Here is a 26,027-nt window from a genome sequence, read left to right on the forward strand (position 1 = left end):
TTGTCTTTCTGGTGCTGAAGCTAGAGAATGTCACAGGTGGGATTCTGCTTATGGATTCATTGTTCTGTTTGGGGACTATAGTTTGACTGGTAGCAGATCTAATCCATGTGCTAATGAGCTTGGTTAAAGCAGGCCTCTACTATCCTCTTTTAATCTAGCCTGTCTTTCTGAGTTTCTTTCCACAGTTAATGATCTGCTATAATGGTTTTGCCTTTAGTTTTGCCTCCTGGGTCAAAACAAATCAATAGTCCTCACAGATATTTAAAAACCATCAGTGTAAAGCTCCTGGGTCTCAGCCCCCGCTCCCCCTGGTTTGTTTTGTTTTTGCTTCTGGGTGAACTTACAGCTTGATCAGTACAGTGATATTTCCCTCACATCTCCTCTTTTCTCCCAGAGATGGGCAGCAGCGAACCCCTTCCCATTGCAGAAAGTGACAAGAGGAAGAAGAAGAAGCGGAAGGCCCGGGCCACTGACTCCTTGCCGGGAAAGTTTGAAGGTTAGTCACACAACTCTTAGACCAGGGCCTGTGGCTCCCCAAGCATGGGAGGAGCTTCCCAAAAGCCCATGGGTCTAGATCACAGGATCTGTGTTATTGTAGAGCCAGCTCATGGTTATGTGTATGATAGGGATGAAAGAAGGAGTGCAAGAGTTTCCACAAAGGAGTGACAGAAAGAGAGAGAGCAGAGATGAGAAAAGCCCCTGGATGATGCACAGGCCTCCTCCGAACGGTCAAGGGACAGGAAGACCAATCTGTCAGAGTTGTACATGCAGTGAGATTGGCTGGTGTGTTTCATCCCCTTCCAGATGTGATCTTTCCCTCAGCTGTTCCTAGAGGGGCTGCTGAGAGGGAGAACAACCATGTAAGAAGAGGAAGAAAGGGCCATGGCTGCAAATGAAACTTCAATCTTCTGTAAGCAGAGAACTTGACTCCAAGAGATTGTAGCTACTTGTGCTGAGTTTGACACCGTTTTTTAAGAGTGAATGTTGTGTTCAAGGGACACAGTGTTGATCATCAAACATTTTGAATCCTGTGTGAGGCACCAGGCTCAATGCTCGTCCTGTTACCACTGGGCATGTGATGGGATTAAGTGAATCATTGGACATTTCTGCAAAGAATTGAAAGGATCAGTAGCTACTCCTAGTAGTGACATGCCCCTTCATCTATTTTGTTTCTTTTGTGAAACCTGAAATAGCTTCCCCTTATGGTCCCTCTTTACAATATTGCAGATACACTAATGAGTTGATTGTTTTGTAGAGTAGTTCTAGTGACCAGCCCTTTATGAGTCAGGAATATTGGACTTCCAACCACCAACCTATTCTGACATGTGTAAAAGGCTAATACTAAAGTGTCCATTGTGAGTAAAGCATGTTATTTAAAATACTTACAAACAACAGTGTGTATTCTTTATTTTAATTTTTTTTGCATTTATTGGGGTGACATTGGTTAATAAAATTATATAGGTTCAAGTGTACAACTCTATAATACATCATCTGTATATTGTATTGTGTTCACCATCTAAAGTCAAGTCTGTTTCCTTCACTATTTATCTCCCCTATACCATCTTATACTCCCCCCCCGACCCCTTTCTCTCTTATAATCACCATACTGTGAGTTTGTTTTCTGCTTAATACCTTCACCTTTTTCACCCAGCCCCCCAACGCCCCTCCCCTCTGATAGCTGTCAGTCTGTTCTCTGTATCTATGAGTCTGTTTGTCTTTAACCCAGTCAGTAGATGTGTGTGTGTTTGGGGTGGAGGGGGTAAGGGGAGAAGAGAAGGACAGAAGTACCATGATTTTTAGAATAATTTCCAAATCAACAGGTCTTGCTCTTTCAATGAATATAAGAGTAGTTCCTGTTATTCAAGCATGGCTTGTGCAATTATAGGGCTTCTCATGACTCAGAGTGATAAAACCTAATTTCATGGTTAAAAAGTATTCTGCTCAGTCTGTGGGTTTAAGTGCTAGGCTACCTCAAGAGGAAGAAGCTGAAGGCTAAGAATGGAGGCTAAGGGAGAAGGAGGCCAGCTCAGCAGAGACTATGATGGAGCTGTAGCTTCCTTTGGAAGGGCTCAAAGAGCCTGTGCTATTTGTGAGCTTGGACAGGCCACCTAAATGTTCTTTCAACCCAAGCCTATTACTCTGTGAGAACCGCTCTGACTCAGCACCCTAAAAACCTCGAGGCTTCCGTTTACATTTATGTCTGTCTCCTGTTTCCTGTGGGTGACTTCTGGAAACTTCTCAAAAACCTCCCATGAGGGTCCTTTGTGTGTGGTATAAAATAAAACAGTGCTTTATTCCCCTTTGTATCACCAATGCCTAGCACAGAGCTGGGCACATAGTAGATGCTCAGCAAATGAGTAAATGAATGCATGGTGTCGATTCAAATTCATCCTTCTATGAGGATCCCCCAGATTCTCTGAACAGATAGATATAAACTATCCCTTCCCTGGCTCCTTTTTACTATGTCTTGTCCTCTCTCTGATAGTATTTCCCACTGTCTGGTTTATTCTGGGGTCATTTGTGTATGTGTCTGTCTTCCCCATTGAATTGTGATTCTCAAAGAGCAGGGACTATATTTTATTCCTTGCTTTGTCCCTATTATAAATTTAATATGCTGTCTGACACATAGTAGGTGCTCGGGAAATATGTGTGTGAATTGAAACCCTTTCACTGACCTCATCTCTAAAATGGGAAACAGGATGTCTTCCATGTGATCTGGTTGTTGAGAAACTGAGTTCTGAGATGGCCAGAAAAGCTAATGGTCTTCCTTGTCACCGTACTGCGGAGTCACCGTGTGCCTGTGTTGTCAGCCCAAGGAAGCTGAGTGACAGAAGCTCTTCTTTCCATCTTAACTTGCAAAGGGTGACTCATCTTGTTATTTCTCTCATCCATTTCATCTCTAGATGTGTACAAGCTGACCTCTGAATTGCTTGGAGAGGGAGCCTATGCCAAAGTTCAAGGAGCCGTGAGCCTGCAGAATGGCCAAGAGTATGCTGTCAAAGTGAGTGTCTCATCTGGATGCCAGGCTTTACTTTGTACGTGGTCAGTCCTAAACCAAATAAATTTCATATGCCCCAATGTGGTGGCTCAGTAAGATTTGGGGCTCCAAAGCTGTATTTGCTGAATTCAAATGTTGGTTTCTCTACTTGCTGTGTACCGTTAGGCAAGTTCCTAAACCTATCTGTCCTTCAGTTTCCTCATCTGTAAAATAGATGTAATAATAGAACCTATATATTATTTTTGTGAGGATTAAATAAGTTAATATGTGCAAAGGGCTTGAAACAATACCTAGCTCATAGTATTAATGCTTCTTATTAATCTGACAAATGAAATTAGCTTCAGGGAGTAAACAAACAGATGTGGAATGAGACAACCCACCTGAATCTCTGTTTTGACAAACTACTACTATTTGACTTTGGTAAAGTCACTGAAAATCCTTGAACCTCAGTTCCCACATCTCCAAAATGAAGATATTAATACCTGCCCTTTCTGTCTCATTGTTATGGATTGGTTATGAATATGAAAATAAAAATGAACTGGTATCAGTAGAAACATTTTACAAATGACAAAATGCTCTACAAGTGATGTAGAGTATCATGATCGTGAGGACGGAGCACTCAGCTGTGGGACAGGAGAGGTGGCTGCTAGCTGTGTGATCTTGGAATGGCTCACTTCACCCCTCTGTGCTTTCACTTGCTGACCTCAAATGGAAGAAGAGACGGATTGAGAGCAGTGGTTCTCAAAGACCCTGCATCAGCGTCTTTGTATTTTTACCACGTTTCCAAGTGATTCTAATATCCACCCAGATTTGAGAACCACGGATCTAGAAACAAGGTCTTATTGATTCCAAGGGGGCAATTCAGACTTATTTCAAGTCATCCACCTGAGCCACCAGGTCTAAGCGCTGCCTCATATGGGAAGACTCAGTCAAATTGACTCTTGGAAGACGTGTGTTTTTTAACCAATCGGCCATAGTTCCAGCTGTGGATTTATTAAGGGGAAAACTTCTGCTAAGCCATGTTCCTTTTTGCTGCAGTATTGTTTCATATGGTAACAAAAGTACTGCCTCAATTCCTGTTTGGAAACAGATCAGTATAAATTACAAATAATTTTTTAAAAAATATGCCTTAAGTGTGGTAAAAACTGCAAATGTCAATTGATTTTCAAATGTCTGAATACATTTATGGATGACAGACCTATTTCTTCAAAGTTGGCTCACAAGAGGAAAACCAGGCCCTTCCTCCATGTCCCCTGGCATCTTTGGGCAAAGACGGACCCTGGCTTGGCAATACTTGGATTTCAGCGGTTCTGCCCATGTCTCTCATGTTCCTTGAAAACTCCCTAAAGATGGGCTGCTTCTCCCCACAGGGCTGCATGATATTTGGTTTTATTAGGGCTTTCCCTATCAGCATCCAACTGATAATCACTAGAGTCTCAGGATGGGAATGAAATTTCAAGATAATCTAGTCCTGAATATCCTCTATAACTCCTCAAACAGTTGTACCATGTTCTGCTCCTCCATCTCTAGCAGTAGGAGTGCATTACCTCCTCAGAAAAAATTATGCCATTGCTAGATAGCTTGCCTGCTCGAAAGTTCTTCCTGACTTTGATCTGAAATATTTGGTGAACGAACTAGCTGAGTAGCTTCTGTGCCCCAGCACTACACCTCTCTGTGCAGACAACGGGCCCAGAGGTTTACTAACAGACATGGACTTATTTAGAAAATTGCATTGGTCATGGATGTGTGTGCTACAACATATTGGAGAAGTTTGCAGTGTTCTACACAGCATCCTTGGAATGAAGGAACAGGATGTCATCATCTGCTGCCTGCTCATCGCATGGGACTGTGAAGCAGAGCCAGCTCTGCCGAGCAGCAGTTTGGGACTCTGGATGGGTCCGAAGACATGTTCAGAGTCAGCCACTCCCTGTGTAAACTACCTGCTCATCTGTTGGCTCACGCATTCCTTCAGTCAGTACTTGCCAAGCATCTCCAAATACAGGTGGGGAGGGGGAGCATCCCACAGGATCATAGGAGAGAGAAGGCCTCTGGGCTCTCTTGAGAGAAGATGTATAGGATACAGGCAGGTATATAGGATAGCAAGGGCTTCGGAGGCAGCTCTAGGCTTGAATTCCAGCCCTGCCACCTATCAGAACTGTGGGCAAAATGTTTTACCTCTTTCTGTCGTTTGGGATTTTGTTGTAAGGGTTAAGAGATTATGTACCTAAATGACTTTTATCAAAGGGTTAAGTTCTCAGATGAACTGCAGCGCTGGCATTGACCTGGGCCCTTCATTGCCCCTTGCTCTTCCTCCAGCACTAGGAGATCCTTCATTAAAGCTTATAAATTCTTACCCAAAAGGCAAAAAGAGATATCCTTGGAATAAGAACTGGATAGAGATAGTTCTTTGTCTTGCTGGCTGCCTCAGTCTCCCCTAAGCAGCTGGGGACAGCCCTCAGAGGCTTCCGTGGAGTTGTGCTTTTCCAGAGTCAAACAGCCCTCGGGCCAGTCTGCGGCTTTGCTGGCAGAGCCACAGGGCCTATGTCACCAAGTCCTACTCCAGACTTGTGCTTGTAACTGACTTGGGCTAAATTTGGCCGTCCGTTCTGCCAGAGGGGCTCCTGCTGAGCGGTGTTTTGAGTTCAGGTGTGAATATTTGACAGATGTTGTTCTTCCCATAGATCATCGAAAAACAAGCAGGGCACAGTCGGAGTAGGGTATTTCGAGAGGTGGAGACGCTATATCAGTGTCAAGGAAACAAGTGAGTATAGTGTTGGGTTTGTTGCTGCTTCTCTGGGGGGATGTGTGACCGCAGAAAAAGGTTCTTACCACCTCCTGACCTGAGCTCTCACTCCCTCCCCCACAACTGCATATAACTCCTTCTGTCTTCCAATGTTTAGAAAAAATAGAGAGAAGAAATAACAGCAGCAAAGAAGCTATCTCCTGTTTAGGCTGAAATACTATAAATATCAGCAATTCAGGCCCATTAGATGAGTGAGCAATCTGAATTAGTGCCTGGGACAAAAATCGAGTTTTATTTCTTTCAAGTGCCTGTGGAAACTAGGCTGCCTAGTGGAAACTTTTAGGAACCTGCTGTGATTAATGGATGAGGATGAAGAGAACTATTAAGAATATTTGCTGCTGTTTTCTGTTCCTATGTTAGTTACATATGTGCAGCTAATACTGAGGGTCGTGAAACCTGGTCTAACCTTCTGCTTGACAGCTGAGCCAAGGTGCTCTCCAACCCTGTCTGAGCCTGCTCACCACCAGCTCCAAATGAGTGGCTCTCCCGCTGTGGCTTTAAATCAGGGTCACCTCCAAGACTTCGCTTTCCCCTTTCTTTCTCTCCATGGTAGGGTCAGCAGGGAGCCAGTGGCCCGGTATTGATGGCTTTGTCATTAAGCTTGGAGGATGGGGGCTGCTGTTGATTTAACTCCAGGCACTGCCTCTACAATCTTCTTTCAAATTAGGCCATTTTGGCCATCTTATTTGGACGCCTTCGCACTAGTAAAAGCCTGGTGTCTCCCAAAGTGGTCAGCATTTTTTTATGAGGGACAGATTTTTATTTTCAGCCTGCAGCTTTTGAGTTCAGCATTAGAGACTCTACTTGGTTTATTTCATTCTTTAAAAGAAAAAAAGCCCCAACACCTTCAATATCCAGGCTGGTGGCTTCCCTACTGAGTTACAAGACGACCTTGTTGGTGGAGCACGGTAATGCTCAGGCAGACAGGAGTGCTCACCGGGGAAGGCCACAAGTGCTACGGTGGCCGGGAACACGGTGTTTCATTAAGCAGCGCTTAGCAGTTAGGGTCTAGTGGTGCCTACGTTAGGCCCCAAGTCTATTTGACAGATGTTTCCATTTTCTCCAGGCAATGTAAATACTGCCCCGTGATTTATGGGCAAGAGGGAGGGCAAGTAATTATTTGCTGCTTGCCTCCAGGACACACACCTACTATTCAGTGTTATTAGCCGCAATTGCTTCCAGTCGGCTGCAGATTTTATTCAGTTTAATGTGACCAGGACTTTTTTATAACTCTACCTAGTGGGGTTTAGGGTTGGGGTTTGACAGCACAGACTTGGTGAAAACACCAGAGACTAAACATTATGGAAAGATAAGGTGACCTGAGCTTTGCTAACACAATTGGCTGCTTCTCAAACATGGGTTATTAATAAGCATTCTGATTTCGGGTTGATTTCTGCCCTGTTACAGGGTGTTGTATATATTTTTTCATTGTATATTTGTAAATGGGCTTTAATATATAATACCATTTTTCCTTTTCCTCCTATTTTTCCCTATTTAAGGAACATTTTGGAGCTGATTGAATTCTTTGAAGATGACACAAGGTTTTACTTGGTCTTCGAGAAATTGCAAGGAGGTACTTACTGTTGAGTATGTGTTTGGACTTCTGATTAAGACCCAGGGTGGTGATCATCCATCATGAATCCCAGAGACTTCTAAAACGAGTCAAGCTAATAAAAAGGATGAAGGACTTAAAACTGCCCTTGATTTGGGAGAAGGGAGGCCGGAGGGAAGGATGATAATTAGCATTTTGCAGAGCTTAGAATGTCACCTGTGTGGGCATTCTATAAATGCCTTCTCATTATAATAGGGCTCATAAATAGATACATGTAGTCATCAATTTATCAATCCATGTTTTGACACATTCACTATTTAACAGAATTAATTGTGGGTGGAAGCTCCTACATACATTGTGAAGTCCAGAAAGGCTCACCAGGGGAGAAGAGGGTTCCATTGTTTAGGATACAGACCCAGGATAGAGAAGAGGCCTGAGGATGTGCCAACCTTCAGTTAGAATGATGCCGTTCTTGACCATCACCACTACTGCCATCACCTATACACACAATCACTGGGATGCATGCTGAAGTTGCTTTTCTGACAAAGAGAAGGAGAAAGAGAAGCGCTTGTCCTCCCCATCACTTACCCAACCTTGGACACATTTGCAAGGTGAAGGTTAGGGAGGATGTCTGGCACTGAGTGGAGGATTGTGGAGGGGCTTGATGGTTAAAAGACCGTGCTTTAGAAACCAGCAAAGCTAAGTTTCAGTCTAGCTCCATCACTTACCTTAGGCAAGTCACTTAACCTTTCCAAACAGTATTCTTTCATCTATAAAATAGGGATAATGACAGCACCTACCTCCTTGGGATGCTGTGAAGGTTAAATGAGATGATTCATGTGAAATACTTAGCTTAGCGCCTGGTAGGCACTAACAGTTTAATAATTATCAGCAATTAATATTATTAAAACAATTGGCTATGATGGGGGCTAGCTGAGAAGTATGTTACACTCCACCTTCCTTTTTAACAAGTTTGGAAACAAGAGACGCACTGCAGCAAGGCAAACCTGAGATCTAGCCAGGAGCTGGTTTTCTTGGAATGTTTCCTAATATGTTGAGATCCCTTGATTGTTTCATCTGGCAAGTGAAAGATCTTTAATCTCATGTCCGTGCCAAAACCAGAATAAGTAAACATGTACCACTTTTAGGATGACACCTTCAGTCCAGAAATACTGGCTTCCAGTAGTGAGAATAAACCACATTGGAGCCAAGCTATATGTATATGCTAGTGCCTGTGTCTGCCCTGCCCCGCACAACAGCACTAGGACTTTGAATTACATGTTTTAATACTCCATGCCACTGGGGTCATCTGTACATATCACTCAGAGTACACCTCTACTGAGGCCAGACCCAATGGGTAAAGAGTGTGATTGGCTCAGGGCAACCCATCTGCCCAGCATTTGGGCCACAGGTCTTCCTGAGGGGAAGTTTGCACAGGTTCTGAGGCCAGACTTACTGGGCTTAAGTCCTGATGCCGCCACTTACTGGTGTATGATCTTGAACAAATTGCTTAACCATTCTTGTCTTTGGGTTCCCTATCTATAAAATGGGGATAACTGTATTTTATACATTTTGTACAGTTGTGGTGAGGCTAAGATAATCTATTTAAAGAGCATTACACAGTGCTTGGCACACAGCAACTACTCAATAAATGTTAGCCAACAAAATTTACTTGGTCTTTGAGAAATTGCAAGGAGGTACTTCATTGTTGAGTATATATTTGGACTTCTAATTAAGGCCTGAGGTGATGATCATCCATCATGAAACTCAGAGACTTTTCAAACAAGTTGCCAACAAAATAATAATAATAATAATAATAATAATAATGAAAGTTCAGGGGAAAGCAGTTTTTTCTCTTTTTTTTAGATCTTTGCATATCTGGTGAGGGTGTGGCATTTCTGTTTGTAGACTATGCTCTCATTTGGATCTAAAATCAGAGGCAAAGGAGGAAAAATTCCTACAGAGGCCCCCTATCCCAGGTGGATTCACTTGTAGTTCTTTTTTATTCCAGAAGCCAAATTGCATTTACATATTTTGGTCATTTAAATAGTTGTTCTCACTCCCTTCTGTACTCATCATAGACAGGTACAGAAGTTAGCAGTTCCATTCTATTCAGTGCAGTTTTGTGCTAGTACCTCCTCTGTGCCAGGAACCACACTTGGTGCTGGACATTCAGCAATGAGTAAGCCTATGTCCCCCACCCAAACCTGTGGACACTTGGCCTCTGACAAATTATACTCAGTAAAGCCTGAAAAGGCATTTCCCTATGTTCCTCTGCTTCCCAGGCTCCATCCTGGCCCACATCCAGAAGCGGAAGCACTTCAATGAGCGAGAGGCCAGCCGCGTGGTACAGGATGTGGCTGCTGCCCTTGACTTCCTGCACACCAAAGGTAAGCCGAGCCTTTGCCTTGGTGGTGGGTTGGGCTAGCCAGTCTCTGGGGACCAAGGGAGCAAGGCTGCCAGGCAGAGAGGCTGGGCCAAGAGCTGGTGCAGCTGGCAGGCCTACCCATGAGGGTGAGGGGGAAACCAGGGTGCCTCCAGACTTCTGATGTGGGTGGTGGATAGATGAGGACCTGTTCAGAATGATAAGGATTATGGAAGAAAGAGCAGGGAAGAGAACAATAAAATCCATGTTGAATAAGGTATATGTGGGTGTGTGGATGTGGATGATTTTCTTTCCCTTTTCTAATGAAGAATGCAAACCATGCACCTACAACCTCTCTAGTATAAATATGTGGGTGTTATTCCTTCTAGTCTTTTAAAATACACCACCTATATTGGCATGATAGTATATATGTAGTTTTATATCTTGTTCACAATAACTGGAAAATGCGTTTTTCTGTTAACATAGTGAGTTTGCGGTATCTGTCGAACCTCACAATGATAAAAGGCAGGGTTGCTAGTGTTTGAATTACACTTTGGTTTACAATCCTTATTAGGACTGATTATTTAAGAATTTTTTTAGTAAATTAAATGTTTTTGCAAATTGGGTGTTTTTCCATTTCCATAAATATGTTTAATTATAACATACATTTTTTAATTTGCCAAACAGCAGTGCAATAGAAATAATGAATTCTGGCTTTACCTTTTTACCAGCTAGAATAATGCCTACCCCACAGAGTTATGGTGAGAATTAAGAGAGAACTGTATCACCAACAGTAGTTAACACTTAGGACTTGTTATTTGCTGGGCACTATTCTAAGCCTTTCATCTGTACTTACATAATTGAGTGTGTCCTACATGTGTGTACATATACAATATGGAGCATAGTGCCTAGCACATAGTACATGGTTCTTCAATAATATTATTTCCTCCATCCTTATCCCCTACCAGGCAGGAAGCATTTTTATTCCTAATATTCCCTTAAAGCAGTGGTCGGCAAACTGCGGCTCGCGAGCCACATGCGGCTCACGAGCCGCAGTTTGATGCTCTGTTGAGTAATGAGTTTGCTGACCACTGACCTAGACTCTGGATTCCAATAATTATAGGCTTTTGTTCCTTGTGATTAAGCCCCTATCCCAGTGTTCGGCAAACTCATTAGTCAACAGAGCCGCAGTTTGCCGACCACTGCCTTAAAGCATTCTACCTGATGGGAATAATTTGTGACTTTGCTCTGCTCCCTTCACTTTTGTGGATGTGGGCCACCTTGGTTGTGAGTGCACAGGACCACTGTAGGCATCCTGCTCACGTACCCCACCTTGTGCCGGCAGCACAGTGCAGGCTGGTGTGGCCTGGTGCAGAGGTTCTGGTTCGTTGATTCTACCCCACTTCCTTCAGTGGCTGGAGAGAGATCTGCACCCAGGCCACACCATGTTGGGAGCCTGACTTGTACAAGGGATGAAAATTCCTAGAAGGGGGGCTCTGTGCTTTCTGCAGCATGATGAATGGCAGTGGTTCTGTTTCTGAAAGCTGGGATGCATGTAGGTAACACCTGCCTGACAAAGATTTACAACTGCTCCCCAAGCTGCCTCCATAGATTGCAAAACTGGGTCACGCTTTTTACAAGATCCATACCTTAGAGGGGAGTAAAGGGGCTTTTATTTTTTATTTATTTATTTTTTTACAAGAATGCACTAAAGGGAACAGAGGCTGGTGGTGTCTGAGGAGTTCTGAAATGCTTGTTAGCATCTAGCTGGCCAGCTGCCCATGTGCCTAGAAGTTGGAGGGGATGAAAAACGATTTCCAGCTGAACTTGGCTGTTTTCTAAATAACTTCACACTGGGAAGATGAATTGAGCAAGAATGGGTCAGTCCGGAAACAAGTTCCATACTCTTAAATACTGGACACACTGCAGCTTAACCTCTGGGAAATGAACCGGAGTAGCTGGATGGCTGGTACGCTCATAGAGGCAGACCTATTATTACACATGGCCCTCAGTTCTCAGGCTGGGGAACGCCTCGGCCATCAGCACCTATTTGGAGAGCAAGGCTCCATGTGTGGCTCATGATCCTTCTGTGGGAGCACTTGCTGTAATGGAAAATATCTTTCACTTTTAGTGAGGAGAGCTGCAGCCCGACTCAATTTGTGCAGCCTGGACTGGGTTGCTCTGGGTTCTCATTCAATTAGGTGACTGATGAAGTCATTGAGCCTGCTGGAGCTCAGGTTTTTCCTTTAGTGAAGAGCCTCCAGTGGGCTGGGCCTCTGTCACCTGCCAGGGAGTCTGAGAGATGGATCACCCAGGGAGTTTTATTAAAGCGGACTCTGCTTTTTCCTGTTACCCTACAATCCTCTGCTGCTCTCCAGTCCTTCCAAGCAGTAGCTGTTTGGCATTTGCTCAGCCTTGCAGCCCTTCTGTCTCTGCCTCATACATTCTGCAGGAGGAAAGAGAGAGGGAGGTTTCTGGGCCTACCACTAGAATTCCTTAGCCCTGTGAGTTGGTTCTTTGTCCCTGTCTTTGGTTAGAAGGTGGTTTTCCCCCAGGTGCCTTCTTGGCCCAGTCAATAGATTTTTAACCCCTCATGTGCTCAGCTACTATCTGCAGTCTCCTTCAGGAGAGCTGGCCAAAAAGCAGGGGGGAAGAGGCTTATCTGAAGAACACCCATGGGCCGAAGCAGACTCTGCTGTGCTCTGGTAGGACTGTCTGGATATGCGGAGCAGGAGAGAAGGGAATTGGGCAAGCTTTGGGAGACTGTTCACTAACACTTGATCCTCTGAACATTAAGGAGGTCCCACTGAAGGGATCTTTTTTTTCAATCGGCCACACAAGAAGAAATGAGGTAGAGCAGTCTCAGCCCCCGGAGATGCTCTTAAATAAGGCACTCGTTATTTCTGCATTGCTGTTCCAAACATGGCTGTTGGCAGAGCCCTTTGCTCTGCTTCGTGTTAGGCTTCTTATTCTTGGTTGTCCCCACAGTGCTGAGAGGTAGGCTGGCTGGGACTCATTTAGCCCTTCTCACCCTGCTCAATTTCTAAAGCTTCTGCTTCAAACCGACTTGCAGATTCAATGGTGCTTTTGGTTTGTCTCTGGTTACTTCTGCCTCCTGCAGCTCGTTGACTTTTTAATGTACCATAATTGGGAATTAATCTGCGAACAACAGCATTTGGAAAAAATTAATTGTGTGTGGAATGTTTGGTAATTATGTGCATATGTTAACCATTTCCTTGCTCTTTGTCATTTCAGGCATTGCTCACCGAGATCTGAAGCCAGAAAATATATTGTGTGAATCTTCAGAAAAGGTACTTAGAATGTTACAGTGTTTACACTGATGCGGGAAAAGCCACCTTGCTTTCAATATTGATTAGCAGTTTCCAGGCTTAATCCTTGTCCCTTCTTTGCTGTTTCAGTAGTGTGATTGGCTTAATCCTGAGAGTTTGTAAAATATATGAGACCTACACAAAATGAATGTTTTCTAGTCCAATGCACATACCTTTAGAACAGTTGATGGGAGTCATAAACAACAACTTAATCTTACAGGAAGCAAATCTCTGCCTATAAATGATGTTTCTATCATGGTATATATGTCATTAGAGGTGATAATTAGGAAGCAGGTTCTTTTTTTTAAAAAAAAATATATTTTTTATTGATTTTTTACAGAGAGGAAGGGAGAGGGATAGAGAGTTAGAAACATCGATGAGAGAGAAACATCGATCAGCTGCCTCCTGCACACCCCCTACTGGGGACGTGCCCGCAACCAAGGTACATGCCCTTGACCGGAATCGAACCTAGGACCTTTCAGTCCACAGGCTGACGCTCTATCCACTGAGCCAAACCGGTTTTGGCAGGAAGCAGGTTCTTGAAAAGAGTTTCTGTTTCTTTTTTTGTTGCCCATTAGAAAGTAAACATTTATACTTGGTGTTGAATAAATGCCATCTATTTTAAACTTTCCCTCAACTCAATTTACTAGTAAATGGAAGTGTTTGCATTTCCATAAGCATGTATGAATTTGACAGATTCTGTGTTTGCTAGGAAGGGTTTAGGCCCTGATGGTTTTGATGGCCCACGTTCATAGTTCTGTGTGTGTATGTGTGTGTGTATGCATGAACACATGTGTCTTGGTCTGAATTAAGGGATAGCTCATGCATGAGGAATGGCTGTGAGTGAATACTTAGTAGTTACAACTCTTGTGGGGAATCGTAATGTTTTAGCTCCAATACGATCTTGTGCCTTCCTGTCAATGACTCTGACATTGATATAATTTATCATTATTATCATTATGATTATTCATAATTATTATAGTTAACATTTTTAGTGCTTACAGTGTGCCAGCACTGTGTGGATATACTAAATATTTTATAACTATTTAGTATTTATAAAATCTCATGAGATAGATAGAAAAGGGAGGGAGGAGAAAATGAAGAGAGGGAAGAAAGAAGGAAAGGAGCAGTTGGCTCCCCCAGGAGGTAAATGTCTGATCTGAGACTTACAGAACCAGCACATTTGACTCTGTGCTGCTTCCGCCACACAGGCCATTCTCCTGTGTGCACACAAACCACCCTTCTGCGTGGCTCCAGAGATGACTCATGCTTTGTGTGGTCTCAGGCCAGCATCGCGGTTTGCTCTGGCCTGAAGGAGGACTTACAGTGCTTAAACCAACAAAATCCCAAGCAAGCAAAGACAAGTTGGTCACCCTAAGCCACCTGAGATGGTCAAGGGTTATTTACTCATAACTCCTTTGCCCTCCACCGAATGGTCTGCAAGGAGTGTGTCAGGAATACATACTAACTTTTCTGACTTTTGTTTGTCGACAAGATTCCATAGGTTTGCTGCTTGTCTTATACTCAATTCATAGTAGCCTGACCATGTTGTGCAGGCATTTTCTCTTAGTCAGGAAATAGGCAAGGGCATGGGGAAGAGGACACCGTAGGATGGACCCTCAGGTGATGCCTAATTAACCCGAGGAGAGTAAGCATGACTTGACAGGTAAAGCTGGGCTGCAGTGTGGCAGCCACAGAACTGTGCACCCACATAGTCACCTTGGTCTCGTCATGGCATTGGTTTCTTGTATTGGTAACCTTCACGCTCTGCTTTCCTTTTTAGGTGTCTCCAGTGAAAATCTGTGACTTTGACTTGGGCAGTGGGGTGAAATTGAATAACTCCTGCACCCCCATAACTACACCAGAGCTGACCACTCCGGTATGTATGACTGGGCACCCTGGGCCACCTCCTTCTGAGCTTCTATACATTTGGAGTGCCCCGACCCAGAGCTCTGGAGTCCAGATCAGAGGCTAAAGAAGGAAAGCGAGCATATCTGTACCTCTTCCTGCTGTCTGAGTTGTCACCTGGCTCACTGCTTGCCCTGATGCCGTCCTCCCTGCCCCAGTGCTTAGCTGCTAATGAAACTGACATTAGAGCTTTTAGCTTGGGGTGGGTCCTTTGCCAATGATGAGACAAATTACATCTATAAGAACAGGCTGAGCCCTGGATCCCGGCCCAGGTAAAGACAGACACCACTCCCAGGCCAGCCCTTTGGCTCTCTCAGTGAAAGCTCTGAGAGTCCCCTTCCCTCTGCCAAAGTCGTGGCGCATCACCTAGTGATGGCGGATGGGGCGTGTGGCTTCTCTGTGGCAAGAACTGAGGTCCCAGGCTCTCTGCATGCAGGCTCACACGGCTAAGTTGTTCTGTTGCTTCTCTCACTTCACACTTCATGCCCAGATGGTGCTGCTGGGAGCTACTTCTTTCTACAACATCTCTGTACATACTCGATATTCTGTAATTATAATCCTTTTGAGATTTGCTTGCTTTGTAAATGAATTTTCCTAATAATCTTTATTAAAGACATGCATTTGACTATGCCCATGTCTTATTTTGAGCAACATTATTAGAAATGTTTGTTTATTAGCTTTTACAACACTGAACTACTTTGTTCTCAAAGTCATTAACTCTAATTGCCAATAACAGAGAAAATGTCCTTTCTTCACTTACCATCTTTCCATCAAATTAGTGTGTGTGTGGAGGTGCGGGGGGGTGTCTCTTGGTGAACCTGAAATAATGAAGAGGGGACAAAAAGCATTATTTATTTTTATCAGCAGTTTCTATGCAGGGATGCGAGGAAGGAATCCTGGATCCAGGCTTTGCCACTGATGTGCTTAAACAAATCCCTGTCGCATTGTAGGGCTTGGTTTTTCCCATCTGTAAATGGGAGAAGCAGGGAGACTGGATTTGTTCTAAGAGTTCTCCTAGCTATGATGGTCTCTTAATTCTAAATCCTTATGCGTGCTTGCTCTAAGCTTGCAGGGAAGCTGGGCAGGACTTCACTGTAAGAAATCCTTGCTGCATGGAATTGATCTCCACAGATCTCCCCCAGAGCCGTGCTTCCGATCCATTGAAGCACCTGCGCATTAAGTGACTGGATACAGACAGCTGAGGCAGGGAGCGATTCCTGGAGCTTTTTGACCAGGGGTCTCTGCTTACTGGAGAAGGACCGGAAAAGATAAGGTGACCTGGAACTGGTCACATGGATCACGGGGATGATAGGACTCAGTTTCCCAATGTTCAGTTGGCCTAGCTTTTCTAAGTGCGTTGGTAGCATCAGGCGAGCTCTCTGGCTGGCTTTCCTCACAGCTTCTTGCTCTGCAGCTCTATCCTTTTGCTCAAGTCCCATTACATTCTGCTCTTTGCCATCCTCTCTCCATGACTAAGCCTCTCTCTTCTCTGTCACTTCCCCCTCCCCAACCCTGGCCCCCACAGTGTGGCTCTGCAGAGTACATGGCCCCGGAGGTGGTGGAGGTGTTCATGGACGAGGCCACGTTTTACGACAAGCGCTGTGACCTGTGGAGCCTGGGCGTGGTCCTCTACATCATGCTGAGTGGCTACCCCCCCTTTGTAGGTCACTGTGGGGCCGACTGTGGCTGGGACCGGGGAGAGGTCTGCAGGGTGTGCCAGGTGAGCGCAGTCCCAGGACCCACTGCAGAGTGGGGCTGGGGGCCAGCAGGGTTGTGGGATGCTAAGTACGACTGGGTTTGGGAATTGTTCCTGATCTGGAAAGGGGTACATAGTGCCCCTGCCCTCTTTTGTCCAAGGGCATCCACCAGGTAAAATAAAGATAATGGGGCAGTTAGCCCAGCCAGTTAGAGAAGATCATACCTGAGCTGAATCTGAAAGGATGAGTGTGGCCTCAGGGGAAAAGGGGCAAGATATACAAGTAGAAGAACAGCTCAAGCAAAGACATGGAGATTTACAAAGACACAGAGGTTTGAATGTGTAGAGGGAAGAAGGTAGCATGTAAGGCTGATTGTGGTGAGAGATGAGAACTTAGAGGTTGCCAGGAGCCCATTCCTGGAGGGCCCTGTGTGAAGGGCCAGGGGATCTAGGCTTTGTTCTGTGGTTGATATTTCCCACGCATCACCCACCAGCCTGCCAAGTAGCATAGCCATCTGCCTGCCAAGGGCATTCTGTGTCATTTGATGATTTAGGGGAGAGTATGGGGAGTCTGTGGCATACCCCAGCCATGAGCTGCAGCTTCAACTGAAGTCAGTTGGGCACAGAGTGACCAGGCCTGGCCAGTGTCACCTCAAGAGGAATCTTCTTTACCTAGAACAAGCTGTTTGAGAGCATCCAGGAAGGCAAGTATGAGTTTCCTGACAAGGACTGGGCACACATCTCCAGTGAGGCCAAAGACCTCATCTCCAAGCTCCTGGTTCGAGATGCGAAGCAGAGACTGAGCGCCGCCCAAGTTCTGCAGCACCCATGGGTGCAGGGGGTGAGTGACCCAGGGAGGGGTGGCATGCCACCTCCTCAGGCTGCAGTGTGGCCATGAGGAAGCTCTCAGACTTCAGCTGGAGGGAGATGGTATAGCAGTTTCAATTCCTGTGCACACAGAGTGAACTGACTCCTAACCCAGCCCCAGACTGAGTCCCACCCATACTGGTCATACACTTGGCTCTAACCTTGGTCACAGACTAAGGCCCTCGCTGGCCTGTGCTTCTCTGGAACAAACAGAAGCCTCTGGGGAATTCGGCAGAGGCATCCAGCCCAGGAAGCAGCCTGGTGTCATGGGGGCCTGCAGTGCCATCTCCTTGTACGAAGACCACTAGCTGAGAGCACCCAGAAGCAAGGCCTTGCTGCCTGCTTGCTGTGTGGCTGCATGAGGGGCACATACGGTCTCCTTGAGGTCCTGGGGTCTGGGTGCATCTTGTCCAAAGGCAAATGGTGGCGTTTTCACCAAACTATCCAAAGTCTTCACTAGAAATCATTTTTAACCATCCTTAGTTATTGATGGGACCTGACTTCTGTCCTCCCAGGGGTCTGCCAGACCTCCTGGGAGTCATTATATCTCGGCCTCAGTGGCCCCGACAGCCCCATGTTACAGGTGGGACCCAATCCCAGTGTCTCTCAGTGGCTAATTCCCAGCCACTCAGGAGTTGCTGTGTTTACTGAGTACTCACCACATCAGACACTTGCAATAGTGGAATGAGTTAGACCCAGTCCCTGTCTTCATGTTCTAATGGGGAGAGGGAAACAAGGGAATGAATGACAGGGCAGTGTGGCAGACGCTTGGGGCACCAGTGGACAATGACCCACCTCTGCTTAGGACAGGCAGGGGTTGGGCGGTGGCAGGGAAGGGGGAATGTCTCACAGGGGAAGGGGCCCTAAAGCTGGGCCTTGGAAAATGGTTAGGACTTTGCCAGACAAAGAGGGCTCTCCATGCAGAGGCAACTGAGCTGAGGGCTGTTCTCTCCTTGGAAGATCCAACCCTGCAGGCAGGCCTGGCCAAGTCCCTGTGCTGGGCCAGAGCCTGTAGTAACCTACCCACTCTGTGCTGGCATGGTTGGGTGCAGCTCTTGAAGGAGGGAGCAGCACTTACCCACAGTCTATCCTTCCCATTCTAGCAAGCTCCAGAAAGGGGACTCCCCACGCCGCAAGTCCTCCAGAGGTAAATGCTCCCACACACCCAACACCCTTCCTTCTTTGGCTTTGACTTTCTCAAACTCTCAGCCACATGGGATGGAGGTGGGGGTGGGGAGCCCATCGCTAGGCTCAGGCATCCTCCTGAAGTGGCTCCCTGGCCTGCCTTTCTCCCTACTTCTCTTCCTCTCTTTACCCCAGCAGTAAATGTCTCACCCCCTTCTCTTTCTCCACCTGGATGGCTTCCCCAGCCCTCCAGCACCTTCATGGCTCCTCCCTGTGCTGTGTGCAGGAGAAAACCCTGCTTTTCAATAAACACTTGAATCCTAACTGGAAATCACCATTTGCAGCCCCTAAAGCAGACCTTATCTGAGGGTTATTAAAAGGTTTCCTTCTGCCACACGTGGTTTGGTGATAGTAGCAGGAATCAGGGGGACTGTAAGGCGGTAGGATCAATTGTGATATAAATACTATTAGACAAACAATAATAATGGCCACTGTATAGTAAATATCACATGCCAGATGTGGTACGAAGGGCTGCACACAGATTATTGAATAATCTTCATGATAAATTTCAAAGAGAGGTATTCCTATTACCCCATTTTATAGTTTAGAAAACTAAGGCATAGAAAGATGAGGTTAACTTATTCAAGGCCTTGGGAGTTTGACTTTGAACCTGGATCTGTTTGATGTTAGTGCCTTTTAACACTTAATCACATTCTTCGTGAGCACTGCCCTGTTCCCAAAGGGCCAGGGATAAAGCATTGTGGGACCCCCTCCAGGAACCAACCTCATGGCCAGTTTCTGGGAGTTCCACAGGGAAGTCTTATACCTTTATGTTCCCAGTTCCCTTGAGCTAGAATGTACTGCCCAACTTGTCCTACCTGATTCTCTGGAGCTGCGTCCAGGTGCTTTGAGGCTCCAAACCTCAGATCCACTTCAGCAGTTTCATTCAGCACACCCCAAGTGCTTGTATGTGCCAGCCCTGAGCTGGCTGCTGGGGACAGACACAAAGGCCCAGCCCCTGCTCTTGGAGTTCCCTGCCCTGACGGGGGAGAAGGATACACATGGGTGGGTTCCATGTGCCGAGCCCTCCCTCTGGGAGAGCTCTGTGCACAGCTGTGGAAGAGGGTGCGCTGAATGAATGGGGCATTTGTCCCTCAAGTCCAAGGACGGTAATTGAGGCTTAAAGCCATTCTGACCTCAGTGAAGTCAGATTCCAGACCATGCAAGAACAATTTTGCAGAAAGCAGTCCTATGCCGGCTCAGGAAAACCCGGTAGAAGTACGGACTGCAGCAGTCAATGTGGGTGTCAGGGAGCTGGCCTGGCTGAGGCCATTGAGGCCTGCCTCCCTCGTTTCTCTGCTTTTCCTTCTGTCCTTGCAGAAATAGCAGCACAATGGACCTGACGCTCTTCGCGGCCGAGGCCATCGCCCTTAACCGCCAACTGTCTCAGCACGAGGAGAATGAACTGGCAGAGGAGTCCAAGGCCCTGGCCGAGGGCCTCTGCTCTGTGAGGCTTTCTCCACCCTCCAAGTCACGCCTGGCCCGGCGGAGAGCCCTGACCCAGGCAGGCCGCAGTACTGACGAGAGGCCATGCCCCACCCCCAAAGCTCTCAACTGACTCCAGTCACACCTTTCAGGCCCTAGGCCTGTCCAGGTGTTGCCCTCTGAAAACCTGTGAGGCCAAAGTCTGCAGAGCCCACAGAGGGACCTGCTGTGGGGCTGGAGCTGCTTTCTCATCCACAGAGGCCCTGAAGTTCCCACCCAACCCCCCATTTCCCCAGGGACCTCAAGGAAAAGGCTTTTTCCAAAGGGGTTGTCTTTGAAAAGGAAAGCAATCACTCGTCACTTTGCATAATAGCCTGAGGCAGGAACATCTCTGCCGGGCTCCAGCCCACCTGCTCACCCGCCTGCAGATCCTGGATCAGCCTGCCAGCCTGCTCTCCTGAATGGGCGGCAGTGGTGGCTGGGGCTGCAGCCTTCAGGGAGCCAGTCTCAAGAAGCGTCAGTTGACAGAGGCCCTTCCCTCCCTGCGCTGTCACCCCCCACTCTGTCTGTCCTTCCACCTTCCTCTGTCCTCCGGATGTCCTCCCCCTGGGCTGAGCAAAGCCGTCCCCTCAATTCAGGGAAGGGCAGAGAGGCTTTGCATTCCGGAGCCAGATCAGTCTTCCAGTCTGTAGCACAGAGAAGCACATAATCTTTCTTTGCCATGACCGAAATGTGTCCCTCATTTATCATCCTCTTCCTTGTTTGGGATTGCTGCTAAAGTCAGTATTATTTCGTTTTTAAAAAGTTTTTTTTTAACTTTGCTCTTCCAGCAAAGATGGGAGTTAAAACTTCCACTTGCAAGCCCATGGACTAACTAGAGCAGCGGAGGCTCGCTCTTCTTTTCCTGAATGCCCATGCGTGTGAAAGGTTTTAACCAGCTGTTTCCTACTATTCTAATTGGTTTTAAGTGACTTAGAGACCAAGTCTGCTGCTGCCTCTCAGGCCTGGTGTGGAAGGTAGCACAGGTCGGGGCCTGAGGCAGCCCAGCTGCCTGGTCTGAGTGATGTGGTGCTTGCTGCCTGCCAGGGAGCGTGAAGGCGAACCTGGCATCAGATAAGCTGAGCTGCTGAGTTACCTAAAGAAAATCGATATGCATATCTCAGGCAGACATTTACACAACACCACGATGCTGTTATACATTGTGCTTGTTTGAATAAAACTTTTAAATTGTAGCTGTGGCCTTCCAGGTAATCCTTTCTTCACCTGCAAACCTGGAAAGGAGAACGGACCTCATTGGATTAACAAAACAAGGTGAAGGAGACATGATTGCTTTTCCTTTTCAGGTGAGGAAATGAGGGTCATCAAACATTTGTCCATCTCCAGTCTGTGCCAGGACCCAGAGATGAGTAAGAAATAGGCTCTGCCTTTCAGGGTCTCCCCATCAAGGAAAAGATGCTGTCAGCAGGCTGACTTCAAAGCATGCTTTAACCGATGCGCCCTCTACACAGCTCGGCCCACCACCCAGGTGGGAACAAAGTTCCCCTCTGTCTAAAGCAGCCCTTCTTGAGGACCCATTGTGTGCCGAGTTGGCAACAAAGAAAAATGGCGCCTCACATCCGCAGCCTGCTGTGTTCACCACGCAGAGGGCTCTTGTGTGCGCGTCCCGTGTAATCTCAGAGCCAGGCTGGAAAGGACTAAGGCGGGGCCTTTATAAGTTCCCAAGGAGGTGGCAGGAGGGAGGGCTGTCAGGGCAGTGGACTGGCAGAGCAGAGCTAGGAGCGGGACTGGGGGCTCTTCACTCAGGGGCGGTGATGGGCCCAGCCACAGCTGTCCTGTCTTGTGAGTGCCTCCGTGGGATGACAACACACTCCAATGGCTGTCTTCCCTCTGCAGGACCTTCACCACCCTCACATCCCGTCTCCATCCGCCCGGAGTGGGTTGGGCTAGGAAATCAGGCCTCCACCATCTGAGCCTTTTAGCCCCAAGTCTCCCAGTGCCTCAGGTCTCAGGACCAGGGTATGAGTTTTGTCCTGGACTCCAGCCCCAGCCTGGTCAGTCCTTCAGGTTGGCCCAGCAGGGAGGTGACTTCCAGGGGTTTCCTGGATCACACACTCCCTGCGCCCAGCCCCACCCTGCCCTGCACACAGCTCCAGCTGGTCCCTGCCGCTGTGCCTGTGCCCAGGCTGTGCCCTCACACCCACCTCCCACCCCAGACCACCTGCCGGCCCTCCCATCCTCCACTCCTCTGTGTAAATGCTACTGTGCCTGCTCTGGTTTGCTAGCTTTAATGTGCACTTAGTAACTGGTTCTTTCTGAGAAGCTTGAGGCATTATCACATTTAATTCTCACAGTAGTCCTATTCGGAAAGGTACTATTATTTTACCCTACTTACCATGAAAAACCAAGCGGAAAAAGGAAAAAATAGCTTGCCCAGGGCTGTACAGCTAAGAAGGTGGAACTGGAATTCTTTCCAGAGAGACTTGGGACCCAGAGCTGGGCTGCCAGGTTCAATCCCAGCTCTGCCACTTACTAGCTTTGGGCCTTGGGTAAGTTGTTTAATTTCTGAGGGTCTCAGTTTCTTTAACCAAAAATTGGGCAGGCTGTTGTGAGAGTTACAAATTAACAAATGTAGAGCATTTAGGCCGTTTCAGGCCCACACAGTAAGTGCTAGTACTCAATAGTTGTTAGCTATGATCGTTTTGGTTATTTTTATCATTACCTCCTGTTGCAGAATTACTCACCTGGGTCCCAGGGACGGAGATGAGCTTTCCCCCTTTCCTAGGCTGTGGGTGGAGCTGGGTCTGGGCTTTCCAGATGGGCCCGGTAACCTGCCCTTTAGGGGATCCTCTGCTGACAGGCTGTTCTGCCCCTCTGGGGTGAGGTGCCTGTTCCCAAGGGGCAGCGGTAGGCACCAGGGCCCTGAATTCTAGTCCTTCCTCTGCCACTGTTCACCAGGCAACCGTAGGAAGGTCGCTAGGCAACCGTAGGAAGGGCCTTACTCTTTCTGAGGACCAGGCCGTGTGCCTGGCTCTGCTGGCAGAGGCAGATGTGGCAGGCACACTGGGGGAGGCTTTGGGGCCTGAAACTGTGGCAGCTGGTTCCCAGGCTCGAGGATTCACACTTAGGTTGGACCTTAGGAGAGAGCTGGTCCCAGACAGTGGCGTGTGCCAGACCTCAGGCCTCAGCATAAGGTTAGGCCAAGGCTCAGCATAGGCCTGATTTCCTAGCCCAGTGGTCGGCAAACCGCGACTCACGAGCCACATGCGGCTCTTTGGCCCCTTAAGTGTGGCTCTTCCACAAAATACCATAGCCTGGGCGAGTCTATTTTGAAGAAGTGGCATTAGAAGAAGTTTAAGTTTAAAAAATTTGGCTCTCAAAAGAAATTTCAATCGTTGTACTGTTGATATTTGGCTCTGTTGACTAATGAGTTTGCCGATCACTGTCCTAGCCCAACCCACTCCTGCATGAGCCCCATCTGGGGCCTGGGCACAGGGACCAGGTGTTTCTCTTGCCAGGTCCCCACCTGCCTGAGCTCTAGGGCCCTCCTTCCTCCCTCCTGGCTGCCCCTCACCAAAGTCAGCTCCAAGAAAGCAATGCCTGGGTCCTGTGCCAACTGCTCCAGCTACTTAGGTCTGGAAGGAATGGAGGAGCAAGGTTCTCCCATGGCTGGCACTCTTGTTGCCATGGTAGCCGTTGCCTTGGAAGCTGCTTCCCGACTTTCCCCGGAAAGCTGCCTGTCCCCCAGGGGATCAGTGAATTAATCATGCTCTTTTCCAGGGTCCTCACCCCTCAAGAAAAATAAACAGAACTAAACCAAACCCAGGCATTTTTGCCCACTCTTCCCACCCCTACACCACCTTTGGATCTGGAAGGAAAGTTCAAGGCAGGCACCCTCCAGGGCTGGTCTCACCAGGAGACAGAGAGACTGTGTGATGGAACTCAGCGGTGACCCATGGCCTCACCACACCCTGAGTCTGGGTCTGGAGGACCCAGGCTTCAGGGAAGAGGGCTCTGAAGCTTATGGGGTGGGACATGGTGAGTGGTCCGGCTCTAGTGCCTTGAACTTCCATGTCATTTACCTGTTGTAGTAAGCATATTGTCCAAGGACAGATATGCATTTCAGAGATGATACAGCCTGTTTGGAGATGAGAACTGGCAAGACTTCCTCTCTACATGTGTAATCAATGGAGGAGCAGGCATCATAAAAGTCCCTTAATGATGCTCTCCTGTGATGAGGGAAAAGATGCAGGCTGGACTGATGTTTCAGCTTACAAATCCTAAAAGAGCTTACAGTGCCTCTTTCTGCAGCCAAATAGGGATGCTAAAAAGGTATATGGTTTTTCTATGGGAAATGCTGACCCTTGAGGAATGGATTTGAGTTGGGGACAGACATGTAACAAAACTCAATGAAAAACACCTAGAAACTGTCTTCAAAGCAGCCAGCATCTTTTGGTAGGTCTGGATCTCAGAGCATTACTAAAGGGAAACATCAATTTGTTGTTCCACTTATTCATGCATTCATTAGTTAATTCTTGGATGTGCTCTTACCAGGAATCAAACCCACAATCTTGGTGTATCAAGATGATGCACTAACCCAGTAGTTGGCAAACTGCAGCCTGTGAGCCACATGCGGCTCTTTGGCCCCTTGAGTGTGGCTCTTCCACAAAATACCACGGCCTGGGCAAGTCTATTTTGAAGAAGTGGCGTTAGAAGAAGTTTAAGTTTAAAAAATTTGGCTCTCAAAAGAAATTTCAATCGTTGTACTGTTGATATTTGGCTCTGTTGACCAATGAGTTTGCCGACCACTGCGCTAACCAACTGAGCTACTGGCCAGGGCTCTCTGTGATTTTGGAACTGATAATGGCTCAATGTGTCTCTCCTCCATATTTCCTCCTCCGATCTGTGCCCTGAGGGATTTGCAATGTCAAAGAAAAACTCTAATTTGCTATTTGGTCTCCAGTTTTTAGAAGTCAGAATGTTCTGGAATCGGAAACTCATGATGCACAGGCATCCCTGTTTTCAGCCTCTGCCATCCCCCTCCCCATTCACAAGATGAGCAAAGCAGGACTTAGGCAGAGGTGTGGCTGGCCCAAGTCCCGCAATTCCAGATGGGAGACATGGCCTCAGAGCCCCTGTCTTGCTGATGGTCCCGGCAGCGCCCCTCAGCCTTACACCATGAGAGGAGCCAGCACAGGCCCTGCCCATCGGGGTTATGCAAACACATTATGGAGGTGGGGGCTCTGTGGAGGATGTTCAGATTCCCAAAGCTCCACATCTCAGGAACATGTTTTCATGGACAATTATTTTACGGCTCCTTCTAAAACTAGTCAGTAGGGGATCAATTACGTGTAACAGAAACATGGTCTGTCATTTGATGCCTAATTAGAGGAATAATCAGACCTCATCCTGGTGAGAGGCAAAGGGGATACTGGCAGCAGTGGCTGAGGCTGAGGAATGTCCACCTCCAGGGGCTTTCTCCTATGAGCCAGGATCATGGCCCAGGGAGCCCATGGGTGCTCTCAGGCACCCCTCCTCTCTACACACTTTGAGTTCACACCTGTCCCCGCCCAGGCCTCTCTCCAGCATCTGGGCGTGCTTTCCCTCTGCTGAAGCTCAGTCAGGTGACTGGCCTTCCTAGGCCCCCCACCCCCGCCAAGGAGAGCCCGTGTTAGAGACAGAGGTCCTATGGTGCCCTCAGCCCTCCTCTTTGCCCACCTGAGGTGGTTGTGAGGGTCCATGCCTTCCCTGAGCTCTGGTCCCCTCTGGCTGTGGCATTCTGTGGAGCTCACTCCCTGCAACTGCCCTCAAGGGCTCACAGGCTGCAGAGGGACACAGAGAGAATGAGGACTGATGGTGGGCACTTCGGGACATGGCAGCAGTGATGGGCAGCCCACCCACT

General features: G+C 47.3%; 1 protein-coding gene across 8 annotated transcripts in view; it reads left to right on the top strand.

Moving 5' to 3' along the window:
- Positions 1 to 21,360, top strand: part of MKNK1 (MAPK interacting serine/threonine kinase 1) — a 39,653-nt gene extending 18,293 nt beyond the window's left edge. For 4 of the 8 annotated variants that reach the window (XM_080656548.1, XM_080656549.1, XM_080656550.1 and 1 more), the window contains 11 exons: positions 395 to 496; positions 2,904 to 3,001; positions 5,680 to 5,759; positions 7,301 to 7,374; positions 9,639 to 9,743; positions 12,974 to 13,029; positions 14,831 to 14,926; positions 16,481 to 16,675; positions 17,328 to 17,492; positions 18,622 to 18,665; positions 20,024 to 21,360. In XM_080656548.1, the coding sequence (XP_080512674.1) occupies positions 397 to 496; positions 2,904 to 3,001; positions 5,680 to 5,759; positions 7,301 to 7,374; positions 9,639 to 9,743; positions 12,974 to 13,029; positions 14,831 to 14,926; positions 16,481 to 16,675; positions 17,328 to 17,492; positions 18,622 to 18,665; positions 20,024 to 20,261 (1,251 nt within the window). In that variant the 5' untranslated portion in view covers positions 395 to 396 and the 3' untranslated portion in view covers positions 20,262 to 21,360. The remainder of the gene's footprint in view (positions 1 to 394; positions 497 to 2,903; positions 3,002 to 5,679; positions 5,760 to 7,300; positions 7,375 to 9,638; positions 9,744 to 12,973; positions 13,030 to 14,830; positions 14,927 to 16,480; positions 16,676 to 17,327; positions 17,493 to 18,621; positions 18,666 to 20,023) is intronic. The other 4 variants (XM_080656552.1, XM_080656553.1, XM_080656554.1 and 1 more) reach the window with 1 other exon arrangement.
- The last annotated feature ends 4,667 nt before the right edge of the window (positions 21,361 to 26,027 follow it).

The sequence above is a fragment of the Plecotus auritus genome, assembly GCF_963455305.1.
Source record: "Plecotus auritus genome assembly, chromosome: 2".
In the NCBI taxonomy this organism is placed as follows: Eukaryota; Metazoa; Chordata; class Mammalia; order Chiroptera; family Vespertilionidae; genus Plecotus; species Plecotus auritus.